Source organism: Parasteatoda tepidariorum, chromosome 1 (genome assembly GCF_043381705.1).
Source record: "Parasteatoda tepidariorum isolate YZ-2023 chromosome 1, CAS_Ptep_4.0, whole genome shotgun sequence".
Classification (NCBI taxonomy): domain Eukaryota; kingdom Metazoa; phylum Arthropoda; class Arachnida; order Araneae; family Theridiidae; genus Parasteatoda; species Parasteatoda tepidariorum.
Window position 1 is genome coordinate 58638989 of NC_092204.1, and position 22096 is coordinate 58661084.

General features: G+C 31.8%; 1 protein-coding gene across 1 annotated transcript; it reads left to right on the plus strand.

Moving 5' to 3' along the window:
* Positions 1-1779: 1779 nt before the first annotated feature.
* On the plus strand, positions 1780-14834 carry LOC122273957 (PC-esterase domain-containing protein 1A-like). Its single transcript, XM_071180807.1, has 7 exons — positions 1780-2011; positions 2527-2627; positions 3058-3137; positions 4251-4480; positions 7316-7526; positions 8483-8652; positions 12676-14834. Exons 2-7 carry the CDS (start codon positions 2552-2554, stop codon positions 12689-12691), a joined length of 783 nt encoding a protein of 260 aa, XP_071036908.1. The 5' UTR covers positions 1780-2011; positions 2527-2551; the 3' UTR covers positions 12692-14834.
* Positions 14835-22096: the final 7262 nt, after the last annotated feature.

Genomic DNA, 22096 nt, shown 5'->3' on the forward strand with positions numbered 1-22096 from the left:
TTAGATAGAGAAATACTCATAGGACATGGGAGTTAATAGATGGAGAAATATAGCATCGAATAGATCTAGATGGGGTAAACTGACTGAGACGACCTTGGCCGGTAACCGGCTGTAGTGCCTAAGAAGAAGAAGATGGCGGTACCAGTTACTGCAGTTTTCATAGAGCTTTTAACTTATTGAAATCAAAGATATCGATTTACTATAGACTATAAAATTTTCTTTTCTATAAAGTGGGCCCTCTTTCCTATCATCTTCCATGAAGAAAGGTAAAATTCAATGACTTGTGAGCAGCATAAAAAACGAGTTCTACGCATTTTATTCTTGAAAGGAATAGTGAAATTTTTTTTATTTTCATCATTGCCACAAGATAGCAGCAACTATAGGTGAAGGCAAGATCGTTTTCAATTTTATATACGTTTTTAAAGGTGGAGTGGTGCATCTTATTTTCCCCTCTTTGAGTTGCCATATCAAGCCTGCTTTAAAATGTCTTTCAGGTTAACGTTGTATTTTTACTTGAGTAGGACCTATTAGTGTGTCCGAGCACTGAAGTCCACCGGTGCTGTTTTGGGGTACAAATCAGGACTAGCGGCAGCTTCGGGTTTTGATTTTTCTTGTTGTTGTCCAAATAATTAAATTAATGTCGAATATGCCATCATTTCAAACTATATGAAACATACATAAAAAACTTGCTTTATTAGATATCCATCCACAATAAAACATTTAATGGACTTGAAAATTAATAATTTTCAATTTCATGCAAAGTTTCATCTCGTAATTCCGATTTTCAATCAAAAATTTTCTAAAAATCAAAGTACTATAATTCTTTAGTGCAACATCACACAAAAGCTTCGATTTATTAATTTATTTTATTGTTGCGCTTATTTATTATTATTGTTCATTTACGTCACACTAAATCTGCACAATGGGCTATTGGCGACGGTCTGGGAAACATCCCCGAGGATGATCCGAAGACATGCCATCACAATTTTGATCCTTTCCAGAGGGAATGGCACCTCCGCTCTGGTAGCCCGACAACCTGCATGTAAAGTCGAGCACTTTACGGTAGAACAGTTAAACGAGGACCAATACCGCACGCCCTTGGTCCCTACGCAGACAGATCCAAGTGGCCACCCACCAGCTACACTTATTTATTATTACACCTTATACAGGCTAATGTGCATATTAGGTAGGTAGTTTATTTACGTCGCACCAGAGCTGCACAATGGGCTTTTAGCGACGGTCTGGTAAACATCCCTGAGGAAGATTCGAAGAACAATCACAATTTTTGATTCTTTCCAGAGGGGATGGCACCTCCGCTGTAGTAGCCAGACGATCTGCGCGCAGTCGAGCACTTTACAATAGAACAGTTTAGCGAGAACTGATACCGCTCATCCTTGGTCCCTACACAGGCTGATCAAAGCGGTCACCTACCTGCTTACTGACCGCACCTAGTGATACTTGACTTCGGTGTTCTACTGGGGAACGTGCCTTTATGATCTGTCCTCTGCGGGATATGTACGCATTACAAAGTACGTTTTGTAAGCCCTTGTCAAGTTGACGTTAGCCGAGTTCTTGTCAAGTTCTCAAACGCAAGTTAGAGAAGGACATGAGGAAGGGGCATCAAGGGATACGGTGGGATTCAAGCCCAGCACCTTTCAAGTCACAGAGTGCCTGGTGGGTGAGATCCCTCGGCTAGGGAAGCTCCATTGATACTCCCACATATGCAGGCTCGTATGATTATTACAAAGTTTACCTCATCAAGTTGAAGAATAGATAGCGCAAGTTAGAGAAGGACATCACGAAGATGCAAATAGTGTTACAGCGGGATTCGAACCCGCCACCTCCAAGCTACAGAGCGTTAGGTGGAACGGTGGGATCGCTAGGGCAGGCAGACTCATAAAGCTTCCAAAATACTACCAAGTTGCCACGAAGTATATGGAATTCACAGTGGGTATTCCTCATGAAATGAATTTTGAGTTTGATGCTTTTACTTAAAAACTTTTTTCTATGGGTAAGTTTTGTATTTCTTCCTATGCTTAATTTTGTATTTTTAAATTCTTTAAAAGTATAGTAAAATATATGCTTCATCTTAATAAAAACATCTTTTTTGTTTCAATTTTAATAGTTGAAAAAGAAACGTAATATAGATCGAATCACGTTAAGTCTTAACTAGTAATGATGCCTTCAAACTTCTTTTTTTAAATACTGTCATAATGTGTCAATTATTAAAATTGAATAAAAAAAATCGTTCTATGTTCGATTAAAAACAAATCACGTTTTTTAAATCTTCATGAATGTTAGCAGAACCAAAAGAACTATTGTTAGAAAAGAAAAACAATTTCAAACAATTTATACCGATAAATTGTTTTTATTTAGTAAAAAAGAAGAAATCAAATTTTTATTAAATATAATTATATTCGAATAGTTATATCCAATGCACTTTGTTTGAAAGTTTTTACTTTGAAAGTTTTATTTTCTAAAGTTTTATTTTTTGGATTTTAGTAATTATTTTTTTAATTATTTCAGATTTTCATCAGCCAATACTTTTAACATGATTGACATATTTCTTCAGAAAGATGTTAAGAAGTTACTCAAAAATAAAAATATTGTCTTTATGGGAGATTCTAGTAAGTGTACTTATGTTTTAAACTTTGTTTATTGCTTGATATAGTGTTTTAAGAAATATAGATCTAAAAGTATGTAATATAACTTTTCAATTTTTCAGTATAATACGTTCTTTGGAGTGAACTTTTTTCAATTTTTTAAAGATAGTAGAGAAATTAAACAGTTTGGTGTTCTGCATTCGTTACTTGTGCCATAAATTAAACAGTTTGGTGTTCTGCATTCGTTATTTGTGTCATTGAATTATACATTTTGGTGTACTGCATTTGATACTCGTATCTTTAAATTAAACATCCATCTAATCATGTACATTTAATTTAGTTACAGACTATTTTAGCCTATTTAATATGAATATATTATTGCTATCAAAATTCTAATTTCTTTGCTTACGTCTATCGCAAATTTTTTCTTATTCAATATGTTTCTTATGTTTAGATATAAGAGCTTTATATAAAGATATACTTTGCTTGTTGGACAAAAATAGACTCATTGCCCAGAGTATTCTTAAGAAAAAAGTAAGATTTATTTCTATTAAATAAATTTTTAACCAATCACTTGTTTGTTGACATTGATTATTTCTTTGACTGTTTGCTTTAGTATTTTATAAATTTCAATATGTTTTTTTGCATCACAAGCTGTTTCGCATTGAAATCAGTGGCAAAATTGCCGATTGCAATGCAAGATTGCAGATAGATTATTGCTTTAAACAGATAAAATGCCCTAATTTTCACCCCAAAAGCTCTCCTCTAAAAGGAGTTTGAATTTTTGAACTAGACATAATTTAGATGACTGAGTCAGTTAATGAATGAATAAGTGAACTACTTTTAATGTTTTTTCTTCGATTACTTACTGTAAATTAATAAAATATTTTGTAGTTAATTGATTTTATTTACTAAGAGAGTGGATTAAACTTAGGTTTATTTAAGAAAGAGAACTAAAATTGTTTTTTTTTCTTTTTAAAATTAATCGCACTATTTTCCCTTGTCAGTTAATCCATACAGTTGCTTCTAATTTCTAATTTTTCTAAATGTCTTAATTAGAACAGTTTCTATAAAATTTCGATATCTTTCACAATTATGACAAGAATTTCCCAATTTCTTTTTATAAATTTTTTCCTTCTTTTTTATCATTTATTTTTCTGCAACGAATACAATTATTTAGCAATTTTATAATAATATTTTTTTATCTGTTTATATACTGTAAAGTACTGTTTAAAAACAAGGTGCTACTACTTTTACGTACAAGTTCATCACCGTCTTTAATATATTTTTTGAGGAGCCTTGTCTAAAGTAAAGAATTAACATTCAAGCTGTTGAAAAACAAAAACGCTGGCGAAAACTATCAAATAACTAGTGAGGAAAGTAGAACTGAAAATATAAAAAAAAAATACCAGTGGAAATAATAACGATAGTTATTGTTTTTGATATTATTCTCCCCGCTTTCTTCAATAGTGATTCATCAGATTATGATAGATTTTATCGATCGTCGTCGCTAAAATATTAATTTGCGAACCCTTATCCTCTATATTTTTTCGACTTCATTTCATTCATTTTCAACTATATTCTACATGACAAATATTCTAAAACTATCATTTCTAACATACATTTTATTTCTAATATACATTTTAGGGAGAAACTTCCTGTTTTGGTGATAGATTGGTGTCTGGAACTCTAAAATATAATGGTCGGGAATATAGAGAAGAAAGAAAAAGATATCATGAAGATACTACACTTTCTTTTTATTTCCTGACTCGAGTTTACGATAAATACGCCAAAAAAATTCTGAATGATTTGTCAAATGATCCACAGAATATGCCTGATGTAGTGTTACTCAATAGTTGCCTATGGGATGTGACAAGGTATGTTAAAAAGAATGAATTTATGAGCTTTGACATTGTTTCGCTTACAGTAATAAAATTATAATTAGTGAACGAACATTGTTTCACTTATCTGGATATTTCAATTTTTTTGTGACTGTTTATAGCGCCACTTTTTTTTAAAAGTAAGGTACTAAGTTTTATTAAATGCTTTCATTAACGTTTNAGCATAATCTTGTATGTCTTTACAATTTAAAAACTCCTTGAAAAAATTTTTTTTTTGCAATAACGGACCCTATTTGCACAAATGCATAAAAGCGGACCCTGGTTGAAAGAATGAGAGTAATTTTTTCACAATTTCACGAAAAACGGACCTTTCACAAAATGTCTGGACAGACCCCTGATTCTACATGACAAATATTCTGAAACTATCATTTCTAACATACATTTTATTTCTAATATATATTTTAGGGAGAAACTTCCTGTTTTGGTGATAGATTGGTGTCTGGAACTTTAAAATATAATGGTCGGGAATATAAAGAAGAAAGAAAAAGATATCATGAAAATACTACACTTTCTTTTTATTTCCTGACTCGAGTTTACGATAAATACGTCAAAAAAATTCTGAATGATTTGTCAAAGGATCCACAGAATATGCCTGATGTAGTGTTACTCAATAGTTGCCTATGGGATGTGACAAGGTAAGTTAATAAATAAACAAAAAAAGTGTTTTTTTTTTTTTTTTGCATTTTGCTTTTCCAAGAAGAATTGTGATTTTTCGTTTGCATGCAAAGAAGCATAAAGTTAAACTCTCAAACCTGTGAAATAACTTAGGCTGTTAAATTAGCTTCTAATTTTTGCCAGTTTTAAGAATTTGAGAGATTACTGTAACATCTTTACAAAGATTGAAAATGTTTTATCTCTTATTTATATTTTAGTGAAAATTTAAAAGTATTTCCCCTAAGCTAATTTACTTTGTTTGACATAAATTCTTCGTTGTTGAATGTTCAGTAATATAGTAGCACTAATTTAAGTTAAAATTGCAAAAATTTAAAAAATTATGAAGGTCATGAGAATAGACGCCTCTTACAAACGCTCGAAAACTGGCCCTCAATTTCAAGACTCACCAAACGTGAAAGAGGAAAACAAAAGGAAATGTAAAGTTGTCAACGGAAAAATGTGGGTAGGAAGCAAAACTGAAGAAACCATGTTAGCAGAAGAAGGTTAATCAATGCAGAATGCATTTCCAAGCGCTATGAAGGATGTGCGAGAAACTCATGTCATTAACTAAGGTATCTGCATTCATATGAATGAAACACGATTTCATAGCATCAAGAGGAGCTGATGGTAGCGGAAAGAATTTTGGCTTTACCAAAACTATGATGCCCAAGGTTCCAACAATGTGCGGTAAAAGTGATTTATAGAATTCTTTAGATTTGACTTATTTATCCTGTTTCTTTAACATAAATTTAAAACCTTGTCTACTTTGCCCGCTGTAGCTTGGGTTAAATTGACAAGTTATGTGGTTAATGCTCCAGCGGTTATCAATACTGATAGGATCGTTAAAGGACATAAATTTTATTTTGTTAACTACATAAATTTTACTTTGTTAACAACCTGATAATGAATTAAAAATTGATTGATTTTTAAGTTATTTTCAGGTTAAATTAGAATTTTTTTTTGTTAATTATTTTAGATCAATATATATTATATAGCATGGGCCGTTATGGAGGTAAAGAACTAATTTTTCTTAATAAATAATGAGTAATATCGTTTTATTTGTTTTGTGACAAATAAAAATTAATTTCAAAATTGTGTTGCTTTAACTGCCATATTTTCTAAATATCAGGCTACATTAATTTCTGTAATAACAATAAAAACATATTTTCTGAAAGTACGTTGAGTTTATATTGTGTTAGAGTTTCTTGCAGCTTCCAACGCGTAGATATAAAATTTATCTCAGAGAAAAATCGATTATTGGATTTGATTACTATATATTAGACCACCTTATACCTCTGGATACTTCAATTCTTTTTATGACTGCTTATAGCGCCACTTTTTTTTCAAAGTAAGGTACTAAGCTTTATTAACGTTTAATATCAAAATGGGTATACTCTGAGATGATATAGCGTAGTACACTCTCTGGATTATATTTTATTAATAATTCCTAATAATACGCTTAAAATTCAAGTACAATTCATTGAAAAAAATGTAAATAATAAATAAAAACTGTTTGTTCCTCTTTTTATTTTTTAGAAAAATTTGAAGCGTTCCATAATCGCAGCCTTTATATATTTTTAGAATACTTATGGAAGGTGAAATCAAAAAACATGTGCTCATGAATATCAAAACTAGGAAAAAACAAATCAAAATCTGATGAATAACCATTGAGAAAAGCTTATTTAAGAACATCACTATCTGTTTCATTGTCCAAAAATACAATATTTGAAATACGATTATCAGAATGGTCCTCAAGATACGATTATCAGAATGGTCCGAACCTCTGAATTCACCTGATAATCTAATAGGTTTTGTATTTTTATTCCCGTCTTCCTTGATAGTGATTTGTCGCTAGATTTTAATAGTTATTTATTGATTTTTGACCCCAACGCGTAGACTTTTATTGAAGAATTGAAATAATATAAATTAAGAGCAGTGATTACAGTACGTCCTGTTCACAGATAATTCGAATTTGTTGAAAATTTCCAAAAGCAATTTTAAAAAGTTTTATAGGTAGACCTTAAAAACTCCTTATTTAGTTGTCTTATAAATACTCAATTAGTGCTACATACATACTTTAATATAGTATAAAATATAACTTCTAGTAGACAACTTGTAGCGTTTTGAAAATAATAATGAAATTTATTATATTTATAGATGGGGACCAAATGGCGTTGAACTTTACAAAAAGAATTTGGTTCGTCTGATGAAAGACTTGAAAGAACGAATGCCTGATTGTTTAGTTATTTGGGTTACAGCTCCACCCATTGCATGTGATCCAAATGGAGGTTTCCTAGTGAAAGAAATTGAATTTTTGAAATATTCTATACGCTTTCATGTTGTGGAAGCTAATCATTATGCTAGAAAAGTTAGTGAAGTTTCCTTTTCCATCATTTTAAAAAATTGCTTTATGTAAAAAACTTTTTTTAATTTTATGAACTACGGCTTTAAAACCACTTTGCATTGAGGTCCGTTTTAAATCTATAATTCATTAGGTTAAATTTTTGATTAACACTAAACATAGTTTAAAAGAACGAACTGTGCTTAACGAACTTAAACACAGTGTTAGAGAATTTATTTAATTTCTGTCTGATTCTCTACGTACTGATTTTTAGAAAATAATACAATGGTTTCATTTAAAAAACATTTGGAAATTTTTTATAATTGAAAGACAAATATTTTAATTGAAAATAATTGAGCTTCCCTTTTTTATCTTTTTTTTTATAAAAGCAGACTCACCACTACCGCTCAGATCTCAGCAGACACTAGGAGGAGAAAAGTTCTTAGGTTTGATACACTGTATACTACTGAAATTAACTCTCTTTTAGTGACTAAGATCTGAATCCTATTTTTTTCCCTTCAAAATAACACTATGTTTAATCTAAATACACGTTTTTGAGACTAAATAATGAATTCTGTTTTGAATATTTAAGTTCGTTAAGTTCATTCGTTCGATCTCTAATAATTAAGTTTGCTAAATTGATTATTCGTGGGAACGGAATTTGAAATCAAATAGAATTCATTGAGAAATATTCCTTTTTAAAGAGTTGTCATATAGCAAGTTAATAGTCAAAACGCAGCATATAGTATAGATGAGTATCTCGAACCGTATAAAGATATAGACCTGACGAACTTATCGACCGAATTATTGGCTGTTCAAATTTACCAAGTAGCCAGATACAGTCAATAATACGGTTTGGTTTATTAATCATTCATCTACTATAATCACCAACTTAGACCTACTGATTCATAATTGGATAGTCTATTTTTTGTTATTTTATGTTTTTGTACTGAAATGCTTTTAAATAAATGAATGTAATCTAGGTAGTTGTTGATCATGGATTCGATGTTGTGGATTCTCATTACCATCTTAAACTCCAAATTCATAGGAGGACTCCTGATGGGATTCATTGGTATCCTGAAGCTGTTCGATACGTCACTAACTTGCTATTAACTCACATTAGTATTGCGTGGAATGTCTCTCTTCCTCATAGGTAATTTATAATATAAATTTAAAATAATATTTTCTTGAGAAGTTGTCTATTTTTAGCCTATTAAATAAAAAAAATATACAGGAAATCAGAAAAATGTATCGACAAACATCTCGAGGAGACAGGGATTTTACATAAGGTTTATTATATATGTATATAAAAGGTTGATAAAACCTAGAACTGAAAACATCATTGTACGCATTGTACGGTGCTATATCATCATTGTACGCTGCAAGTTTGTGCTCGGCAACTGATTACTGCAATGCTTCTGTGCAAGGAGTAGCACAGGGTGGTTGCTGCTGATGCCCCCCACATTTATTTGATTTATCAAAGTTTGATCTCTTTCTGTGAGAAGCTTTCAGATACCATGTACCACGAGCCTGTGAAGTATGCAATGAATCTGGTTGTAGGACTCGTTGAGCAGTGATCGCGGAAGTATCTCAAGAGTGGAGTGGGGGGGGGGATTCTCCCTCCCTGAATGTATATACAGAATTAACAGAGTCCCAATTATCTGACCCTCACAGAATGGCAATCAAATTCGAATTTGCAATTTTAAAATTTAATTGGTTCGAATTGAAATAAAATTAATAAAAGAAATTTCTTATCTATAAATTATTTATCTCTCAATTATCGGTATTTTTTTTAAAATTAAGTTTCACAGTTTCTTATAATTATTTTTAATTTTTATTCTGTTCACTGTTACATTTGAAACCAAGACTTTACCCATCGGTCAGCATATTTCCTCTGTGGCGGGGGGATGAGTAAGAGATGATTTGAAAGCAGTTTTCACCAAGGAAATGTTAAAGTTCGCTTGAAATAGAAAAAAATTTTTATACCACTATTTTTTTTTAGAATTTTTTCAGACGCAAAAAATTCGGCATTTTTTTATTGTAAATTTAATTTAACAAAAATTGAGCGAAAAATTTTAATCCTAAAAAGGGCTGTGTCCTTTAATTAACAATTATGAGGGGGCTAAAGCCCCCTTGGTTCTGCGATCCCTGCTCCTGAGCTGTTGCAACACTCGAAGAAATTCGCGGAATGTGAGGCATACATAGTTGTATGTATGCCTCGCATTCTGACCTGCATATTGTATGATGATGATGTTAACTTCGAAGTTATATTTGTAACATCATGAACCGAGTTAATTCAGAACACTATTTATGCATCTAATAAATATTTCTGTTTATTCTGTCTTTTAACCTTAAAGATTATTTTATCTTTCCTGCCACATTTCCCTGAGGTTTCCGGAGGCGGGGGGGGGGGTTGTTTAATTTTTAATCCTAATATTTCTTCAAGGATTGGTGAATGCAGTAAGTAGGCGTGGGACCTACCGTGTATTTGGTAAAAAAATGTACCTTTCATAATTCAAAAGTACCGTATATTCCGGCGCATAACGCGCCCCGGCGTATAACGCGCACCCGTAATTTCTAATTACTTTTTTAAATTTTAAGATATACTCTTCGTATAACGCGCACGAAAATTTGTATTGTACATGTGCAATATCTCATCTTTCAAGATCGTAAATAAAAAGTATTTTTCCCTATCTTTTGAAAAAATAAAAGAACTGAATTTGACATGCATGTGAGGGCTAGAATTGAAAGAGNATAAATTCAGCAGACGATTTACCATTATAGCTTCATTTGTGTTGTTGACAGTAAATTGAAAAGTTTTTCTCTTTCAAAAAATGGAATTGAATCGTGAACATTTTTGCGCCATTATTCTTCATAACTTTCGAGTAAAAAATTGGTATAACGAATTTAATCGTGGTCGATGTTCGATCCAGGACGAATCCCGTGCAGATCGTTCAAAATCCGTTGTTGTGCCAGAAAAGATCGATGCTGTGCGTGAACTGATAAAGCAAGATCGTCATGTGACATACCGTGAGATAGAGGCGTCTTTGGACATGACTAGCATGAATAAAATATTGCATGAACATTTGAGCGTAAAAGAAATTTGTTCGCGTTGGATCCCGCATAATCTGACAAACGCTCAAAAAAAGGCTCGTGTCGATTGGTGCAAGGAAATGTTGGAAAAATACGTTCAAGGTACATCAAAGGCTGTGTATAACATCTACACAGGTGACGAATCATGGATCTATGCATATGAGCCGGAAACAAAACAGCAATCAACTGTATGGGTCTTCCAAGACGAGGCAAAACCAACAAAAGTTGTTCGAGGAAGAAGCACATCGAAACAAATGATTGCCTGTTTCTTCGGCATTAACGGTCATGCGGCAACAGTGGCGTTAGAGAAACGCAGGACGGTCAATTCAGAATGGTACACGACCATTTGTTTGCCAGAAGTCATCGGAGAAATTCAAAAAAAGCAGAAGAACAGGCGAATCATTCTTCATCATGAGCAAGCGAGCTCTCACACATCGACTCAAACAAAGGCATTTCTGACGGAGCGAAAGATCGAACTGATGGGTCATCCGCCGTACAGCCCTGATTTGGCACCCAATGACTTCTTCTTATTCCCACACATCAAAAATCGGACTGGAAAAAGTGCTTTGAAAATTGGTTCAAACGCATGCAAAAGTGTATGGAGAATATTTTGAAAAACAATAAAACCAATTCCGATCCTACATATTTGTTTTTTCATTATTAGGTCAGAAATATAAATAGCAACCCTCGTATGACTTCATTTCTAAATTACAAATTCGTTATAACTGTATGATAAATTTATTGACGCAATTTCCTAGATTTCAACAAATAGGCAATATACAGGGTGGTCCTAAAATATATGTCAAAAATGTAAAGGTAGGTAGAGGGGACCTAAATAAGCATATTTCGTATAGGATTGTGTGTGAGGTAATGCCGCCTAAGCCGGTAGAGAATTGAATTTTCTTATGTCTTTATTTGTCTTTTCAGTTTCCTTTGATTCATTCTGCTTTACCAGCTAGTGCTTTACTGCACACACATTCCTATCCGAAATATGCTTATTCATGTCCCCTCTACCTACCTTTACATTTTTGACATATATTTTAGAGTCACCCTGTATAACAAAATAACTTTTGAATGGTATCTTTTTTTAAAAATTTAAATTGCTATAATTTATTCATAAATTTTGTCAATAATTTCTATAAGAAGAGCTATGGTGGCTCAGCGTTCGCCTTCCAATGAGGTGAACCAGGTTCGAATCTCAACCCGGACGATAGGAATTCCGCACCCGGCTCGCACCGACCACAGTTCCTACGTAAAATATCCTCAGTGGTAGGCGGATTTAGGTGAGTGTCCCCTTGCCGTCAGGTTAACCGTGCGAGGTTTCCGTGGTTTACCTCTCCATGTAACGCAAATGCGGGATGGTTTCATCAAAAAGTCCTCCAAGAAAGCAAATTTCTCCCAATGATCCAGGATCTCCCTTGTCTTCTGGATTGAGTTCAAGATTACAAGGATACGGAGTCTAACATCGGCAATCGTAAATCGAAAAATTGGATTGGCTGTTCAACGACGATTACAAAAAAATCATTTCTATTTGTACTAAGTTTCTTAAAATGATCTTTACATATTTAAAGCGCAAAACCATTTAACATAGTTTACGCAGATTAATAGAGAGATTTTACACTTCTCAATGGCACATTAAATTTTGCAATGTGCAATGTTCGATTACTTTAAGCTTGATTACTTAAAGCTTGTGCAATGAGGATCTTGTTCAGCGGGAGGAAGAAGTTAGTCGAACGGATAGAGGTGTAAAGTTTTAGCAACACCTTTTGTTTTCTGTGGAGCTATAATGCTAAAATAATATTTTGTTAGGGGAAAAAAATAACGTTATTCACAGTAAAGTGCAATGGTTTCCTAGTGGGTTTTTGTAATGAAGGTAAATGTTGTAACATATTTAATAAACATATTAATATAAATATTTCTATGAAACATGCATAAACCTCATTTCATTGATATAAATCACTAGTATTTTTCAAAATGTGTTTCAGGTTATGTGCCATTATTTTGTCTCTTATTAACCTAGTTTAATTTACGTTTAGTATTACTATTTTTCTTGAAGCAGTTATGTTTTTCTTATAATTTTTAGGTATCATCTGTTTTAGTCAAGCCTAATGATCTTGCAAAAAGTACAAATGATAAACAGACGGAGAAAAACAAAAAGAGAGCAGAAACTTTCACTACACCTCGAAGGTATTGTAAGAAAAGGAGAAAACCTCTTAGGGAAAAATATGACAATTTTCAAGACTCTCACCATTCTTATCTTAAGAGACTGGATCGTAAAGAACGCAGTAATCGTATTCGACAGTGGAAAAAACCTGTGGAAAACCTAAATTCTAATACAGAACCACCTGTCGAGCCTAGAAATCGTTCCAAAGACTATTTTGTGTTTGGAGCACATCATTCTTCATACAGCAATCAAGAAGATTCGGAATTCCATTGGAATTCAAACAGTGAATCTTATCATGCTCAAAATAGATTCATTGGTAGTCCTAGTGCACTGCTCCCAAATCCGTATGAGAAATCTAACTATGCAGTTTCCAATTCCCCTTCGTACCATGCGTCTTATAATAATTATGATCAACAAAGATACTTCGATAATCCTATTCATAGTTCACTGCATCCAAATTCTTACGGGAATCCTAATAATGCAATTTTCAATTCAAATTCAAACCATGCATTTTATAATACTTATGATAATCAAAGATATATAGATAATCCGCCACTACTCTCCGTTTCTTATCAGAACCCTAACCACAGGTTCTTCAATTCACCTCCGCCTGGCTATCCAACTGAAACACACAATCCTTCGCAAATTCATAATATGTCTCCTGTTATAAATATGCAGATTTCGCAAGACAGTATTGACAGTGATTCACGCAGAGTCTTTTACGGTGATCGTCCTCCACACATATACCGATAACCAGCTAAATATTGGTCACATTCACAGCCTAAAATCGATTATATATTAATCGATTACAATGATAATTTTAAAAAAAAGTTGTTGCTTTTTTGATATTTTATATATTCTCACTTTTTATACATTCTGTATTGATTTTAAGCTGAATTACTAACCATTTTGTACAGATGCTGTGCCATTTTGATTACAATTTCGGGCTTTTTCATTTAAAAAAAAAATTTATTTAAAAAGCTTTTTGAATTTATTTTATGGCTCAATTAGCAACTCATAACAGATTATACATCAACAGATGCAATGCTATTCGGAATACAGTTTTAACTTGTTAGCTGCCTACAATGTTGAGGAAAAAATGCAACTGTGACACGTCATACGTGTCTCATGGCAGCTAACGTATTTAAAGGCTTTCAGTGGCTTATTCATAAGTTTCAATAAGTTTTTTGGCAGTGATTTCAAGGCCAAATTTGTAAAGAATTTTGTGTCTGAAAATGCTTCACTGAAAAGTAGCGAAATAGTAGCACTTGTTTTAAATTTAGTACTAACTAATAGATGTTCTGCTTTACTAGTAACAAATAGATGTTCCGCTTTAATATTAAAATAAAGAAAAAGTTATATCCGCCTTTTCTGCGAGGAATATTAAAATTAAAAACTTTTTAAGCTGTGTTGTTATTTGCACCCCTTCACCAAAAAATATAAAAATAGTTCGGTTCAAATTTGATTTAATTTAGGTAAATTATTGAATTAAACAATCCAATAATAAAACTTGTGTTTTTTAAAATTATTTACTCATAAAATCACATTTGCTTTGCTCATATTAAAATATAAATTTTGAAATAAGATTTTAAGACTATTTTTTGAAATAAGGTATTCCAATAGTTATGTGCGAAATTTGAAAGTTAACTTAAATACTTCTTATCGAAAATGTTAATGCATCAGTTTGTTAAATATAACATTAGGGTGCAAAAACCATTAAGATAATTAGAATATTTTATAAATTTTGGGAATTTTTACCATTTTTATTTTTTATTTTTATTTTATACGAATTATGTTATTTAAAACCCTTCTCGTAGAAAATTGTTTTTGTATCCCATTAAGCTGTTTCAACAAAAATAAAAATGGACTTATTTTAGGACATTTTAGGTTCGAAAATTTTATAGTAACTAGAAGTTTTGCGTATCTTAAATTCAATTTTATATTTATAGAATTTTTAACTGTTTAATTTAAGTATTCAATAACAATATTCTTGCATGTTGGCAAATATATTCTTTAAATTTAAATGTATGTCATACTTTGGAAAATATGTTCTTTTAATAAATATTTTTAATTTTCGATTCATTTTTAATTTTCGATTTGCAATGTTTACAAATCTAAAAATCTGAGCCAGACTAGTTGATGGCCGTCTTCCGGGGAAACCATACCACCTGAAAACATTTTTTTAAAGGAAACGCCTCTTTTTTTAAATTTGTTTTTCTCACATGGACAAATTGTGTTTTTTCCCTTTTGTACCTAAATGCTCATTAGCACGCATTTTTTTCTGTCAGACAAATGTCATTTTTATCTCACATAGCCTCTGTTGATAATGCATCAATCATTCAAAAAATTCTCAAAGGGCAAGATCAACCCACAACCTCATATCATCGAACTGTTTTGAGCAGTGTATTACAAAGCACTAATCTAAAAAAAAATCATTAGAAAAATTTTCTAAAGAATTTATTTTCAAATGCACCAATAAATTGTCCTTACAAGCAAGCATAAGGGTCAGAAAAATATTTACTAAGACTTTCTAAAAAAAAAAAAGAAGTACAAAGAAATGAAAAACATAAATAAGCATTAATACTAAAAGTTTTATCTTAAAAAAAAAGGACGTTTTGCACGTTTAAATAATATTTCTCAATACTTAGAATTTTTATTTTAAAAAGTTAAAAGACTTCTTATTTTTGAACAGTTTTCACACAATGTCACTTTAAATGGGCATTCAATATATATCTCTCAGTAGCCATCATAACAAGCGCTTTCTAAAATATGTTAATCGTTCGAGAAAATGAGACATGATAATTTTAAATTTGGAGAACACTCTCGCACATTTTACTTGAATTAGACGAATTATTTAAGCGTTTGTGCACTTTAATGAGATTAATTATTCTACAAGGTTATGCAATTCACATGAAAATAAGCGTTGTTTTGATTTATTTATTCATTGAACTATTCTTTGCTTGAACTACTAAATGCAACCTATAAAAAATAAAAACTACACAAATTCAGAAAAAATAAAAATTCAAATCAAGAAACCAAACTAGAAACTCAAATAGAAAAAAAAAATTTAAATATTGAATTCACTTTTTTCATTTCTATCCGGTTGCAATCATGTTTAAATTATCCATTTCAACCTGAAAGTAAATTTTAAATAACACATGTATGTAGATATGTTTAAAATTTCGAACCACTAGAATTTTAAATTGAGAAATAATTCCTTATAAAGGAATTAAAGAAAGGAGAAGGAAATTCTCTTACGGATTTCACACACACACATATGATGTCATTTACGAACGAGGAGGGGAAGGAGACTCTGCAGAAGCAGAAAAATTCTGAATATTAATTTACATAATATTAACATCGAGTGCCCTAATGAAAATAAATTCTAAAATAAAGGGAGCACTTGATTTTGGTTCGGCAAAAGAAAAAATAACTATGCATGATTTGTTAAACTTTCAGGTTATAAAAGTTCACCAAAATTTTAGAATAGGACTGTTTTTTTTTAAATTTGTTTTTTAATTTTTTTTCTATCTTAAGTAAAAAGTGGCTGCAAATAATTATAATTTTACTGTGATTAGTTCTTCCTTTACATAAAAAAAAATCCAAATTACCGTATATATGAACTTTATAATTACTCCAAAACTAATTCGAAATTTAAACAAACTGAGACAAATTCTGAAACGATAATAGTGCTTAGCTTCAAAATAATCACAATTCTTCTGCTAAATAGTTTTCGCTAAGCTGATTTGCGCTACGCAAAACAGCAACTTCGACTTAAAATAACTAAGAACTAATGATTACGTCAACAACATTTTGATATCAGAAAGGTTTTGAAACATTTCTCTGTAAATTAGTTACATTTCTTATATTTAATGAAATAGCTTACTCAGTAAAAATTTTCTGAAACATTGGTGACAGAGACAGAATAACATCTAACATGGAGATGTTAGAAACGTCTAACATCTCCATGCCTTCAAAATTAAATGCTTCCATTGACAATGACTCATGTGCCGATCGGCCTGTGTAGGGGTTAGGGAACTGCCCTTGCATCAGAAAGGTTCTGGGTTCAAATCCCGGGCAAGACAAGGATGTTCTTTCCTTATCTGTCCTTACTGTGGAAGCAACGTTGGCCGATCCAATATGGTGCCCCTGAAAGAGTGGCCAACAAATCTGCCCTTAGATGCCTGTATGATGCCCAGGTGGGTCATTCTAAAAGGTGGGCGTTGGAAAAAAAACGAGTCATGTGACTTAAAAAAAAGTCTCAAATAAATTATTATTAACAGCATAAGTGAAACATCTTGAATTCCTTTTGAAGAATAGTATTAATATTCTTATCTTTGGTGGTAGTTAGGATCTATTTTAAAAAGGTTTGTGAATAGTAGATTGCTACGCATAGATAATTATAAGTGTATATTGCACCGTCGTGTGGAAATCAACTGGGATAAAAGGATGTATTTACAATCCCTATAAGTACCTTTTCAAAGGGTACAATAAATTTATCAAGAGTAATCTTCGTATTTGTACTCCCCCCCCCTTTTTTTTGTGAAACGTTCGTATTCTTAGGTGGCGTATTGTTTTCAAATTAAAGCATGTAACCTTTGTTATTTTTGGAAAATCATAGAATGGAAAATAGCTACCCTAAATCGGCGTTGAATTACGTAAGAAGTGAAAGGTAGCAGGTGCTCTGATGAAACAATTTCGGGAAATATCCATCTTTTTCGAGTTTGCAAAACGTTTTGAAATAATAAATTAACAACTTATTATTAGCCCATATGCATGTTATTATTTATAGATTTACAGCTATGTTATGTAACGTAAACGCTAAGTTATCTAGAACGTTAAGTTATCTAATTGAGACGCGATAAGAAATTAAGTTCAAGTAATGAGCAAGCCTGTATAAAGACGGTTGCAATCAAGTTCAGCCATCGCCAAAACATATCTTTGAAAATTTTTATGTTGACATTTAAAATCTGTCAGGCTATAACTGGAGATTCTATTGCATGCATAAGCATGATATTGTTTGTAATTAAAAATAGCTTTTTAGTTTTAAATCGAAGTTGCCTTTAAAAAAAATAAATAAATTAGGCTATGTTTCTCTCTTTGTGAAGTGTAGAATTTGTATCGTTAGTTTTAGTTTCATGTAAGTGTCTTTAAGAAATAATCTCAGTTGTTTTTCAAATTAATTAACTGAAAATTGCTTTGCTGAATGTAAACTCTGTATTTAATATGCGATGTTTACTTAATGTTATATTAAGTTAATGTTGTACATATTTTAAAAGCATCTTCTTCTATTTCTTATAATTTAAGTTTTTACAATTGTTTTATTCATTATCATATAATATACAGTGCGCAAAATAAAAAAGATATCACCCTGAATAGCTTTCTTTCTAATGATGGGATTTATACGAACCAAATGTCAATCTTAATGGTACAAGAGGATGACTTTAAATATGCTAATCTATTTGTCCTAGCCATTAATTAAGTTACGAAATCAGACCAAAAACGTACTCTGAAGAAACATGTGTTTTTTTATTTTTATTTTTTACATATTTCGATTCCTGACCCTCAAAATATCGAAAAAACTGGGGTGCATGGAAGCTACATATATTTGGCGTAGTCCCCCCCCCCAAAAAAAAAAGGCCAAGCACTTTTTGCCATAGCAGAAGGCTTATCATTCATTGTTTTGAGTTAGCTGGGGTTGGGAATGATTTTTTTTAAAAAATAGTTAATAGAGAAATATCTCGAACTTTTTAAGGCAGCAGACATTTTTTGGGTTGAATTCTGCCCATAAAGCAAAGATTGCTTTCGTTTTCATCTGATTTGAAAATAAAATTTGGAGCGATTAATAATGTAAAAAAAAAAAAATTATTCAGAGAAAGTACGTTTCTGTGTCCAATATCGCAACTGAATTAATAATTACCATATGTGGGGTCACCCCAGGAATCATTAAGATTGAGACATAGTAAATGCGATTCCGATCACTAGAACTAAAGTTATTCAGTGGGGAAATGTTTTTTTGCTCACTGTACAGTGTGCAAAAAAAAAAACGGAACACGCTTAATAACTTATAATCTAAGTACCGTATCTTCACGATAATAAATTAGTGCAGACGATATTTCAGACACAAAAACGTACTTTATCTGAATAAATATGTTTTTTATCTTCGACAGAATAGTTCCCGAGAAATAGAATTTTTAAAATACGGAATTTTTTTTATTTTTAAATTCAATTCTTCTCGAACAATTCCGCTCAAATTTCGTACTTCGCCATGTAAAATTACATTCTCTGAAATGATATAAAATATTGTATACTTTGGATTTCAATTTTTTCCTACTATTATTAAATAAATTAATAATCATCCTTGGGTTAACAAATTTAAAAATTGTGTGCAAAAATATTTCAATTCGCTTAAAAAGTTCTCAAGATATGGCGAAATACACAAAAAATTAAATTAACATTAAGGCTATTAAGAAATAACTAGGGGGCTCCGCCCTCTGCTCGCCAACCCCCAGAACTGCTTCGCAGTTCCATTGCATATTGCTTCGCAATCTTATAAAAACATTTTAACAAATTTAAATTTTAAAATAAAAATGCCAGATATTGAAATCAATTACTTAATGAAATTTATACACTTCTCTGCCCCCTTCACAATTTGATTATCTTTTCTTCATGTAGCTGAGAAATTTGGAGCTGTAGCAGAGAATATATCTCAATAAGAAATGCTTTCCCGTTTAGAATTCCGCCATTCATTTCTCTGACGTCTGCCAGAGATATTTCGACGCCTGATAGCAGGCATTTTATTTAGGCAGCAGGCACTAAATAAATAAAAATAGAACTAAATAACTAAGATATCGTTTTAAATCTCAAATCAAAATAATTGTTTGTAGAAAGTTTGTTTTGGTTTGAATATTCGCACGTTTGTTTTGGTTTGAATATTCGCACGATGCCATTGCCATTCTATTGTAACGAAACAAAAAATTTATCATGAAACTAAAAATTTATCAAAGGAACTAAAGATATTGAATTCTTTTTTTAAGAAATTCAGTTCCGTTTTTTTTATCCACTCTTATTTTTGTTTATCAATCTATTAATTCAGAAATGCTTTAAATCAAACGATGCTTACGGAAACAATGCTTATGCGAACCACCCGAAAAATGATTTGCTGAATTCTCATTGGTTGAAACTAAATTATTAATTTTATTAATTAATTAAAGGAAATTTTCATAATTTAAGACCTTATTGCACATCTACATAACAATACCTTTAAAACGACACCTTATTTGTTTAATTCTGTTGCGTAGTTTGGGAGTTTTTAGCGAGACAAAATATTGCTAGCCTATTAATATATAGATTTGATTTGATTTGTTGAAGATGCTGTATGTATTAGCCATAAGTTGAAGAGAATGTTCATTGGCGTGTTTCCAATTTTTTACTTTATTCCGGAATGATGTAGGCAAGCAATTATTTATCAAAAATTGCTTAATTAAGAATCAAATTATAATAAATAATAAAGCTTCATTTTTGAAATTTATGTGGAGCTCCGAAGTAAAGATTAGTTTCATTATTAATATACATTATCAAAAAATAAATTTGTAAAATAACAAGAAGGGTGCTGGGCTGAGTCCCACAAGACACTTCCATTCACTGAGAAATAAAAAATGCGAGTGTCATATGTACTTTAAAATAGTTTTCGCCAAGGAAAGTTAAGGAATCCATATATTAGCTATGAATTTATTAAATTTATTGCTAAGGCTGTTTTTCTCTGCCTTGCGCATTGAAATGTGATGGCTGAAAAGAAAATATGAGAATTTTAATGTAATCAAAACATCTGCAACCATATAACGGTTTCCGAATTCTATGCTAATGTGTGCTAGGCAGATGGTAGTGGGAATCTCTAAAAAAAATTTTATTTTGCATTCAATTCAAGGTAGTGGTATAAAAAGATTACAGATTATATTTAATGATTTCTTATCGATTGAAAATGATTGAATAAGATAATAATTTGGTTCTTAAATGTTACGGAATATGTTATGCATGTTTCAGCATGTCAAAGGGATCCAAATTTTGGATCACTTTCCAGAAGGGTTCAATTTCCCAGGGGGCGGAATTTTATCATACATGAAACAAAAAAAAGTTGAGCGCATCACTTACGAATAATATACTTGAGGGAGGAATATTCGGCGGTAATTGATGCGTATTGGGGATCAATCACTGAGTAAAAATAAATTTGGAAAATACTAAAGTGACTTAGGTGCAATGTTTTATTTTATTATCGTCGTTGAACAGCCGACCCAATTTTGGGTTTACGACTACTAATGTTCAACCCCGTAGCCTTGTAATATTGAACCAATCCAGAAGACAAGGAAACTCCGAAAGGTATTGATTTGTTGTGGTAACATGGAGGACTTTGCGACTCGACAGATTTAACGTGCATCAGTCGCCATTTTACTACACGGGGAGTCTTCGGCCGGCTGGAATCGAACCCACGAACTCTTGGACATGGACCCAGTGCCCTACCAACCAGGCTATCCCGGCCTTTAGGTGCGGTGCAATGTTGGCGTAAATGGACGACGGTGAAATACGTAACGTACCGCTTATTGCAAAGTTAATGTACCCTTACGTTTCTCGTTTTTGATCTGACGCCTGGGTCTTGTTGGCGATAAGGATCCTGGCTGTATATTTTCCTCACTAATTAGAAACCTCACCAATTTTTCCTTCCTCTAATATTTCAGACAAATAAAAACAAATTTTACGAATTCAATTTATCTAGACAATGAAATTCAATTCGATTTCAATTTATCTGCGTTAGAAACAAACTAAAAAATGATAAAAAAAAAAATTTTTTTTTTTGCAGATGTTCCTTAGATGGAAGAAAAAAATTTTTTTTTTCCAGATGTGAAAGTTTTCAAGGTCTATTGAAACTGTACTTCTATCTCGCCTGATCCAGAATTAGTAGACAGACACGACCCTATTGTCTCGCTACTGACGGGCAACTAGGAAAAGTAATTTTTAAAATTCTTGTTTTATTTCATTATTTTTCTCTATTTAGTTTTGAGTCTGCAACAGAGGCAATAATGAATTTTAAAAACTACGTCTGTTAGTTTCCTTACATCATAAAATGATCAAAATTTCAATTGGAAATAAAAAGGAAGATGTAAGACTATGTTTGCAATAATTACGATTCATTTGTAATTTGCATCGTCATTAGTTGAAATTTGAGCACTCCAGCAAACCGGAAAGTGGTCGAAATATTGATCGGCGATAAATTGTATCTGGAGGTGCATACTTAGTTTATTTATATTCTACATGACTTCGTGCATGTCCTGGTGTTAAATAAGAA